Source organism: Galeopterus variegatus, unplaced genomic scaffold (genome assembly GCF_000696425.1).
Source record: "Galeopterus variegatus unplaced genomic scaffold, G_variegatus-3.0.2 Scaffold516, whole genome shotgun sequence".
Classification (NCBI taxonomy): Eukaryota; Metazoa; Chordata; class Mammalia; order Dermoptera; family Cynocephalidae; genus Galeopterus; species Galeopterus variegatus.
In genome coordinates, this window is record NW_007726627.1 from 438,133 (window position 1) to 449,443 (window position 11,311).

General features: G+C 44.9%; 1 protein-coding gene across 1 annotated transcript in view; it reads left to right on the plus strand.

Annotated features, from left to right (window-relative positions):
* The window catches only part of TMEM132C (transmembrane protein 132C), a 16,633-nt gene extending 10,112 nt beyond the window's left edge, over window positions 1–6,521 (plus strand). Inside the window, exon 5 of the mRNA XM_008569602.1 lies at window positions 3,713–6,521. Within this exon, the coding sequence (XP_008567824.1) occupies window positions 3,713–4,918 (1,206 nt within the window). The 3' untranslated portion in view covers window positions 4,919–6,521. The remainder of the gene's footprint in view (window positions 1–3,712) is intronic.
* The last annotated feature ends 4,790 nt before the right edge of the window (window positions 6,522–11,311 follow it).

Consider the following 11,311-nt stretch of genomic DNA (forward strand, 5'->3'; position numbering starts at 1 on the left):
CAGGCACCCAGAGAGAGCTTCACACCATCTTACAATTTCTTATACAATCTCCCTCACTCCTCGAGCTGCCTGGTACTGGTGAGGCTTTCTACTACAAGTGATGGAAACTCAACTCAGGCTGGCCTACATGGACAGCAGAAGTGATCAGCTCGTGCCCAGCATGTGTACCTTCAGGTACAGCTAGATCCAGATGCTCAAACGATGTCCTCAGAAATCTTCCTTTTTATTACTGGTGTTTTTCCTCAATTCTGGAATATTTGCCTCGAATATTGACCCTCCCGTACTCTATCCTTACCTCTGGAGCTCCTGTCAGAATGTTGGTCATTCTCATGTTCTCCTTTATTTATTTTTTCAAACTGCCTTTCATATTTTTCATTTCTTTATACTCTTGGGATTATATTTTGGGTAAATTTGTTGGCTTTGTCTCCTGGTACACTAATCCTCTCCTAAAACATGACTAATCTGCTGTTTAAAGGTCCCTCGAGTAATTAATTTCAGGCTATGTTTTCCATTGCTAGAAATCCTGTAGTTCTTCACACATTTCTCTGCTCTTTTCCATTCAATTGTACTCTTTCTATGCAATTTCTCCTCCTTTTAATTTCTCTTTAACTACTTTAAGCTATTGCTTTTGTTGCTTTTTTTATTTTATACTCATTATATTCCTTCATATCACAAATATTAGACTGTTCATCTTCCTTGTGAAGTTTAACCACTCTCTTTCATGGTGGAGACTTCTCATCTATGAATTGTGAGTTTTTTTGTTTTGTTCTGTTTTTTATCATGCATGCCTCTCGAACTGTGGTTGCTTTGCTCTATTTTGTTCCTAAGGAACTCCTATGCAGTCTTATAATCGCATTTGCATGGGTTCAGCTTCAAGTTAGTTTCTTTTCTTGTGATTCCTGTGCCACAGAGGTAGTATAACTTCAGTCCCCACACCCAAGGGCAGGATTTGTATCAAGCATCGTTTCAATATCTCTGGCCCAGCAGGTAGGATTTTCTCATCCCTGTACATGGAGAGGGCTCCTCTCTATCTCCTTAAGCTGCAATGGCAAGGTCTCACCTGGAAGTGACTAGACAAGCATCCAGGAAAGCAGCTGCACCCAGACCTGGTTTGGCATGAGGAAAGGGGACAGCATTTAGACTTTCCTAGCAGAGGGAGAAGTCTTTCATGGAGCTGGTAATTGGAGTCTAGCAATGGGGTCTGTAGCACAACGGTTAAAAGTGGGCCACTGGAGCCACACTGCCTGGCTTCAAGTCCTGATTGTGCTTCTTGCTAACCACATGACAGTGGACATTTTTTTTTAATTGATACATGGTAATTGTACATATTTATGGGGTGCAGAATGATATCTTGATACATACAATGCATAATGATCATATCAGGGTAATTAGCATATCCATCACCTCGAACATTTATCATTTCTTTCTGTTGGCCACATACAAAACTCTCTCTTCTAGCTATTTGAAAATATACAATAAATTATTATTAATGATAGTTACCCTGCAGTGCTATAGAACCCTATAACTTATTCTTCCTATCTAGCTGTACTTTAGTATCTTTTAACCCCTTCTCCTCCTTACCTTTCCCTCTAGTATCCACTATTCTACTCCCAACTTCTAGGAGATTAACCTGTTTAGTTTTATGAACACATTTCCTAACCTCTCTTTAAGTAGGGAGTATAATCATACCTATTTGGTAAAAGAGGGGGAACTGTATTATGTAAGTAACTGTGAACAGAACGTGTCCCATTATAAATGCCCAGTGGATATGAGCTCTCCTTTTTATTAGGATTGCAAATTGAATGCTCCTCCAGTCAGGAGAAAGTGCTATGCCCCGACTACATCCAGGCTCTGTCCTAGATGCTGAAGATCTGGCNCAGGAGAAAGTGCTATGCCCCGACTACATCCAGGCTCTGTCCTAGATGCTGAAGATCTGGCTGCCTCTAAGAGTCTCTGTCCTTGGAGCGCTGCTGCTCTAGGAGGCAAAACAGAAGTGTCTGCAGCTAACTCAAGATCCATGCCTTCTGGGGTACTATGTTTGCTGTGGGCAGATGTAGGAAAGGGGACATCATTGTTGCCCTAGGGAGGAGGCGAGGAGAAGGTTTGTGCTTATTGAGGATTTGCCAGGACACAGGGATGGGGGTGGGGACATTTCTAAGTCAGTAGCTTTCAAATTTTTTTCACCTCTAAGAGTCTCTGTCCTTGGAGCGCTGCTGCTCTAGGAGGCAAAACAGAAGTGTCTGCAGCTAACTCAAGATCCATGCCTTCTGGGGTACTGTTTGCTGTGGGCAGATGTAGGCAAGGGGACATCATTGTTGCCCTGGGGAGGAGGCGAGGAGAAGGTTTGTGCTTATTGAGGTTTTGCCAGGACACAGGGATGGGGGTGGGGACATTTCTAAGTCAGTAGCTTTCAAATTTTTTTTGACTGGTCCCCAGGATGGGAAATAGTTTATGTAGCTACTTGAGCACTGACAGAAGAACAGGGACTCTCCTAAATAAACTCAACCCCATTCCACTTGTCCTTAGCTTTCTGTTTTCCTCTAATGGTGATTTCCACAGAAGCTACCTGTGCAAAGCAAAAACAGCACAATTAAACCAGGCCCACCAGATACCGCCACCCTCTGGCACACAGCACACCACTGTCAGGCTGACAGTCACACAAAGCATCTTTACAAGGTCCTTAGCTTTCTGTTTTCCTCTAATGGTGATTTCAACAGAAGCTACCTGTGCAAAGCAAAAACAGCACAATTAAACCAGGCCCACCAGATACTGCCACCCTCTGGCACACAGCACACCACTGTCAGGCTGACAGTCACACAAAGCATCTTTACAATATAGCAGGGCAGCCTTACAGGGTAAAACCTGCTTGCTTTCCTGTTTCTCAGGCAAAAAAGGTGCCAGTTAATTCACTGAGGAAATGCAGGGAGGAGAGAAGAGGGTTTTTCTTAATGCCCTCAGCTCTGACAGTGTTTCCTAGCCCTCCCTCCCCCACCCCTACGGTCCCCATCAGCCTGTCATCACAGACCACACCTGAGTTCATTCACCAGCACCAGGCCATGAAAGGAAATGCAGGGAGGAGAGAAGAGGGTTTTTCTTAACGCCCTCAGCTCTGACAGTGTTTCCTAGCCCTCCCTCCCCCACCCCTACTGTCCCCATCAGCCTGTCATCACAGACCACACCTGAGTTCATTCACCAGCACCAGGCCATGAATCAGTGTCTGTGACAGGATAGCAAGGGCCTGTCATGGAGGCCAGTCACTGTGAAGACAAGCAAGTAACTTATTCAGGTGATGTTTTCGTTAGTGAAGCCAGCGGGAGCCCAATGTCAGAGTTTCTTGTCTGTTTTCCCCCTGTAAGGATTACACTGGAGCTGTTAATGCATCTCTACCTGTGTTCTTGTTTAAGTTAAGGGGATTTCTCCAAACTTGATGTTGTTAGTGAAGCCAGCGGGAGCCCAATGTCAGAGTTTCTTGTCTGTTTTCCCCCTGTAAGGATTACACTGTTAATGCATCTCTACCTGTGTTCTTGTTTAAGTTAAGGGGATTTCTCCAAACTTGATGTAAAACCTTTATGTTTTCTCTCCAGATCTGTCAACCACTGAGTCTGGATTTTGTGTCCTGCTCCCTGTTTCTTTGGGTACTTTTCTAGGAGAGGGGTTTCTTAAGAGGAGGCTTTGCTCCAGGGTGGTCTTCTAACTGCCTCTCTCCCCATAGGAAGCCATGGTCAGCACGTGGCTACAGTTCAGCGATGGCTCTGTGACACCCCTGGACATCTATGACACCGAGGACTTCTCTCTGGCTGCCACCTCCCTGGATGAAGCCGTCCTGTCAGTCCCCCAGGCCCGCTCCCTCAGGTGGCCCATTGTGGTGGCTGAAGGGGAAGGCCAAGGGCCACTGGTCCGAGTGGACATGACGATTGCAGAGGCCTGTCTGAAATCCAAACGCAAGAGCGTTCTGGCCGTGGGCGTCGGCAACGTCAGGGTCAAGTTTGGACAGAATGACGCTGACTCCAGCCCCGGTGGGGACTATGACGAGGATGAGATCAAGAACCACGCCAGCGACCGCCGGCAGAAGGGTCAGGACTACGAGCGCACAGGCCAGGATGGGCACTTCTACGGGAGCTCTTCCATGGAGCGCGAGGAAGGGGCTCTCCGGAGAGTCACCACCACAACCAAGTCTCTGCTGGCCAACAAAGTGCTGAAGAACAGCCGGGGGGACGGGGGCAGGCTGCCCGGGGAGGGGCAGCTGCAGAACATCCCCATCGACTTCACCAACTTCCCTGCCCAAGTGGACCTCCCCAAGGCCGGGGCTGGGCTGGAGGAGAACGACTTGGTGCAGACTCCCCGGGGCCTGAGCGACCTGGAGATTGGGATGTACGCCCTCCTGGGGGTCTTCTGCCTCGCCATTCTCGTCTTCCTGATCAATTGCGCCACCTTTGCCCTGAAGTACAGGCACAAGCAGGTGCCCCTGGAAGGTCAGGCCTCCGTGACCCACTCTCACGACTGGGTGTGGCTCGGCAATGAGGCCGAGCTGCTGGAGAACATGGGAGATGCGTCGCCGCCCCAGGATGAGCGCACGACCATCATAGACCGCGGGCTGGGGGGCTACGAGGAGAGCAACCACCTCCTCCTCAACGGTGGCTCCCCAAAACACGTGCAGAGCCAGATTCCCAGGTCGGCCGGCTCCGGGGGGAGGCATGGCAGAGAGCAGAAACAGGAGCCCCTGCACTCGCCCACATCCAAAAGGAAGAAGGTGAAGTTTACCACTTTCACCACCATCCCCCCGGACGATGGCTGCCCCACCGTGAACTCCATCCTCAGCAGCCAGGACGAGGACATCAAGTGGGTGTGCCAGGACACGGAAGCGGGTGCTCCCAGGGAACTGAGACACTATCTGGAGAAGTTCAGAGACAAAGTGTAGGGGCCAGCCCAGATGCCTGCCTTCAGTTCCACGGTAGATTTTGGTGCCAGAAATTGTCCAGAGTGGACAGAAGGATTTCTTAGTGGGGTTGAGTGGGCAAGGCTGGGGTGCCGTGACAGACCAGTGGGGAGTTTTGAAGTGGGGAAGGGATGTTTTTGTATAGAGGGTTTTTTTTAGCAGTTGATGATGGCGTATTTTCGAAAGTAAGAGGAATAAACTTTAGGGGAAGCGGAGGTCAAGGTGCAGAGCAGCATGTTCAACTGAGTGATGCAAAATTGGGAAGGTTATTTTATGAGTCAAAATATAATACAGAAAAGCCACCAAAAATTATTTGTTAAAAAATGCAAAAAGACAAATAAAAAGAGACAGAGATGATAATCTGTTTATATTTCTAATAAAGGAGCAAAATATAAAAATAGGGCCTGCTAAGAGACATTTTCCATTCTAATTCAATATTCACTTTGACTATCAATTGGGGCTGGGGGGTAGAGTAGAAGACATACTGTAAAACTCTGAATATTGGTTGCCTCTTGGGATAGACTAAGGATTTTTAAATCTTTACATGATCATCTTCTCTTCTCTTTTTCACCTTTCCTTTCTTTTTCCCCCCTTTCTGTGCCCTAGACTTCTATTTGATTTATATTTAATGTTTATTTCTGAAGATCAAGTGGTATATTTTTCCTAAACGAGACATAAATTATATTTCTATTCATTAGGTGAATTCTCAGAAACAATGTCAATTAATCCATCTTTTAAGTAGTAATGTTAATGCTTTTCTATATCCCTCCAGTTCTGTTGGTATCTGCTGGCTTTTTGCCACTACAGGGAGCTCTCAGAGCCTTCTGTGAGGGGAAGGAAGCTGCCTTTGATCCATCAATACCATTTCCCTAGGGCTAAATCCAGTGGGTCCAAATGGGACGTGGCCAGCAGAATGGAGCCCACTCTGGGCCACCTGCCCACTCAGTGACTCCATCCCTGTTGTTGGGAGATGCCCCTACATGGGGAGATGTTGGGTCAAGACCAAAAGAGAGACAATGTCCAAAAATGATCAGAATCAACCTGGTGGGTTGGGTCTATCACGGGACATAACCAGTGTTGGAAATGAACAAAGATAAAAACTCTTTGGGGGGTTGTAAGGGTTTTTTCCTACTTTGTTGGGCAGGGTGTACCAGCATAAACTCAAAAGATAAAATCTATGTTAGATTGCCAATCAACTGTGTTTTTGAACAGCATAATTGTGTAGCAGCACATTGCAGGAAAGCATTCATCCAAAGTGTACGTTGGCAAAGAACACCATGGCGGAGTAAAACAAACTCCTTCATGAGCACCTGACTCCAGTTCTCTGTGTACTTGGGCTGCGGGAGGAAGACATCAGCAAGCATCGAATGCTCTCAGCAGGGAGACGCTCACAGAGATACCAGAGATGTTGGTTGTCTTTATTTTTTTAATTACTAAAATCAGTAGCTAAGAAAGGGTCCTTGAAGCCTCATAATGTTGGACCTTTTAAAAATATATTTGTAGCACATGTTATAGACCGAAAGAAGATATTTATTTATACCTGTGATACCAATTGTCATTAAAATGCTTTTCCATGGCTTGACAAGTCAGTGTCTTGTGAGGTGTTTCTTTTTGCATTTAGTTCCTGTCCTCTACCTCGAAATGTACAACTTGCTGAAGAATTAAATTGTTTGGCTAGAGAGAAAACAATACATTTGCCAATCTTTCCTTCTCACTCTCTCTCCAGTTTCTTGACTGATCCACAGTAATTGGTAATAAAGGAATCTTTCAATCTAATATCCACTACCATCTACATCAGTGCTCAGAATCACCAAGAGGGCTTGATACAACCAGTGGGTCACAGGCCCCCTCACTGGAGTTTCTGATTCAGTAGGACTGAGGTGGGGCTTCAAAATTTGCCTTTTCAACAACTATCAGAGCAATGCCAAAGCTGCTGGTCTAGTCTCATGCTTTAGAAACTACTGATCTACATCAGAGAAGAAAGAAAGCTTTGGCATTGGAGGCAAAAGTGTTGAATTTCTCATCTAGAAAAAAGGTTTACTTTTATTTTAATTGTGTTAGGTTTGTCATTGTTCTTTGTTTGTTTGTTTGAAATTTAAGTGTTATCATTGTTGCTATTGACTGGTTGGGGGAAGAGAATTTTTGGGTAGAAGGAAAGGTATGTTTTATGTGTGTGTGTGTGTGTGTGTGTGTGTGTGTATACATATATAAAAAAAACAGCTTTATTGAGACGTCATTCACATACCATAAAATTGGCCCACTGAAACTGTCCCACTCAATGGTTTTTTTATTGTATTCACAGAGTTGCACACCCATCACCACATCAATTATAGAATATTTTTATCATCCCCCCAAAACCCCATACCCTTTAGCTATCACTTCCATATTCTCCATTCACACCAGCCCAAAGCAACAACTACACTACTTTCTGTCTATGAAGATTCGTGCAGAGTTCCTGGTATTTATATCATCACAGGAGACCCTCCTGAAAATTCTCCTCAAGGGAATATAATCCCCACGACATCATCAAGTAACAATTGTTCTTGTGAGAAGCAGATGTGATTAATATATTGCTACTGTTTTCTTAATCAAGACAGCAGAAGATCTTAGCCTTCTCACAATGCAGAGAGAACAGTCTTCAAGACCTTTTGGGTAGATGCCATGTCCACTCCTGTATCTAGATCGCTCTGTATTATTTGAAAAGATTAGTGCCCCAAATAAGGAAAAGGAATATTATGATTGGATATAATGCTAGATGCCTAACTTCTGTCCTTAGTTAAACTATAAAATGGTCTGAACCATTCCCATAGCCCACCCAGCAGGATCTAGTAGCAAGCCACCTGCTGGCCTTGGGCAAATGCCTCAGTGGTTCACTAAGGTCAACTGATCCACCCCAGTTCTGAGACAGTGAAGACAATTTAGGACTTCCTCCCTCAGACAGGAGGCTCAAGAAACACCTGCAAGTGATGTCATTAAAGAATGAAGTATCTGTGTTGGGGTGACCATCTGGTCCCATTTCCCCTGGGACTGTCCTGGTTTTAAAACTGGAACACCCATATACCAGCAACCCTCTCAGGGAAACCTGGAATCGTCAGTGCTATGGGTTATGTAAGCAATATCAACTAGCACTGAAAACTTTCTGTTGGTCATTTCAGTCACTTGGGGGTCTCATGATGTTCAAAATTTCTCTTTTATTGCAATCTTCAGACTCAGACATGATCCTTACTTAGAGAGAACACACAGTCCTAATTTTGTCAGATTCTAAAACAAATTGGATCAGTCATCAAGGATTTCTGACACTCCTTCCTTATGGTGCACCATCTGCTTTCCAAGCCAAACACCCTAGAGCTGCACCCCCCGAGAGGAGTCATGGTTGATAACTTGCTCCCACAGTGCACGCAGGAGTGCTGAAAATGATGCAAATAGAGTCAAAGCAACAGACAGTCTGATCTGCGTCTGCAAAAAGCCAGTAAGACTTCTGTATGTTGTAATGAAGGATCAGCTTGCAGCAGACTAACCCTTCCATGGATAATGACAGTGTCATAAGATATTTTTAAAACAGCTGTTTCAAGGCATTGGGAAGCCACCACAACAGTCAAGATCAAAGGGCAAAAATCCCAGGGAGATCGGATGCATAATGAGGCAAGCCCCACATTTACCACCATGCACTGCCCTTGGACATTTATTGATTCCCGTGGGGGAGCTCAGAGACTGAACAAAAAGCAACAGCCAAAAGCTTGCATCAGGCTCATTGGGCTGGACAGACAAAAATCATACCCAGATGATGAAGGTTTCAATGAACTAAGGGTCCAAGATGCCTGAGAAAAGGAAGAGCAGAGAAGTAAGCCCCGTACCCAGTACACAATTTTCTCTTCAGGCATTCACCAATTTCTAAACTTGTACCAGACAGGGGAAGTAATTAAGAAACTAAGCAAAATAAAACCTCTTTATAAAGAGGTTCAAAGCTAAGCTGAGATATGGTCGATGTCACAGTACTTCAGAGACAAAAACTGGAGCTGAAAGCCCACGAGATCTCACATACACCTCAGGAATAGAATAAAGACCCCGGAAGGACTTGTTCCCATACATATGAAAAAACTGGACCTAGAACAAATCTCACAAAGCCTGAATCAGAGCCCCAAATTATCTCAACTGATGACAAGATCAAGGTCTTCCACCAAAGACCTCCACCTTCATCAGTGAACTAGGTATACCTCAAGACCACATGCGGAAGTGTCCATATCTCTCATGTCTTAACCCCTCTCCTCTGCCTGCCTGAAACCACCTCCAGAGAATGCTGGCTCATCCTTCTCCTCCGCCATCCATGTCTTCTGCAACTGGCTCCCATTAGCAAATTACAATGTGGAGCCATATAAAGAAGGGGATTCTGGGAAATGTAGTACTGGTTCTTAACTCATGTTGCAGGGGAGTCCTGAGAGAGGAGTAGAAATAATGCTGGATTGTCAAAAGGCAATTAAGGACATACTTTAATTAAAAGACAAAGATAGTGAGAACAGATTTCAAGAACCAAAAGGACATATACTGATTAAAAGAGACATACTCCGAAAATAAGGACCAAAACAAAAGTTTGAAAGTAAAAGTAGGACAGTACAATGTGCAATGTTAACATTAATACAAGGCTAATAGAGCTATATTAATATCAGAAAAAGAACATTGAGGCCAAGAAGTATTATTAGAGATTAAAGGGCATTTCATAATAATAAAAGTGTTATTTGAAGAGAAGATATAACAGCCCTAATTATGTATGTACCTTGTAATACATAGCTGCAAAATATATATATATATATATTTAGTAGATTAAAAGCTATAAAATATTGTTGAAAGAAATTAAAGAAGACCAAAAAAATGGAAAAATGTCTGTGTTCATCTAGAACTATAAGATCATAAATGTGTGCTGTTGTAAGCTGCTAGGTTTGTAATCATGTGTTATAGCAGCAGTAGGAATCTAACACAGGTTTGTTGACAGATGAACCTCTGGAGGGCCCAGGAATAGTCTCTCCTGGTGACAGCACAGGCACTCAGTAGCCACAGCAGCGAGGCCCTCCCTGGCCAGAGGCAAGCCATGCTGCTAGGCAAGGGATGGGCCTACTTCTGCCACCTCGTGTGCTCTGTCACTAAGCACACTGGAGTGGCTGAGGACGTGGGCTGGCTGACTTTCACTTGTGAGTCATCCTATCCACCTGCTTGCTCTCTGGGGGGCATCAACATGAAAAACAGAGACGCTCCAATGTTGTGCCTGCTCCCATGAGTTCAGCCATATGCCCCTTGCTCAGACTTCCTTGTTCCTAAACTTCCAATCTTGCTCCTTAAGGTGTCTAACCAACTAGCCAAACCCTTCATTATTGCCTAGAGTCCATGTATAGTCATACCTGAAGCCACCTCTGTCTGCATATGATGTGGATGAAATGTGCATGTCCAAAACTCTGCCCATCGGAGGGAATTTTATACAGCCCTCTTTCAGGTCCACCCCCAAGTGTGTCTGTAGTGTAGACTATTTTTAGCTCATATCAACATACTAGCAGACCCATCTTTGAATCAGGCTTGGTTTTCTCTTCCTCCATCACCTGGTCATATGGAATCCCTCATGAGGCCATCAGCACGAGCTGACAGCTGGTGTGTCTGTGCTCTCTGAGTCTGCTTATGCTTCCTCCCAGAGGTACCACTTCTTTCTTACAGTGAATAGCTGTTGTGAGCTGCAACCTTGGGACCTGAAGGGCCTGGCAACACCGAGGTCATGATGGTTGCACTGTTTGAGGCTATATTGTTTTTTAGGGGCTGCCACAATAAATGACCACCAACTTGGTGGCTTTAAACAAACCAGAAAAATCCTTATTCCCTCATAGTTCTGGAGAACTGAGGTCTGAAATCAAGGTGTCGGTAGGGCCACAGTCCCTCCAAAGGCTCTGGGGAGGATCCTTCCTTGCCGTTCAGTTTCTGGTGACTCCTGGTGCTCCATGGCTTGTGGCCTTGTCACTCCAGTGTCTGTGTCTGTCTTCTCTGTATCTCGGTCTCTTCTCCTTTTCTGTCTCTTATAAAGACATGCATCATTGGATTTAGGAACCACCCTCCAGGATTATCTCATCTCAAGATCCTTTTCTTAGATACATCTGCAAAGACTTTCATTCCAAATAAGGCCAAATTCTGTGGTTCCAGAGGGATATACCATTCAGGAGGCAGTACTCAACCTGCTACATGTGCACCCTTGTCAGGGCCCAGGAGAAAGCTAACAGCTGCTTTTTTAATGGGATATATTTCTCTCTTAGAGATGGAATGGCCATGCTCCAGAACCCTAGGCTCTGCTCTGAGATTTTTATTTTGGAGCTTTCCAGAGGCCACCCAGGGCACCTAATCTAA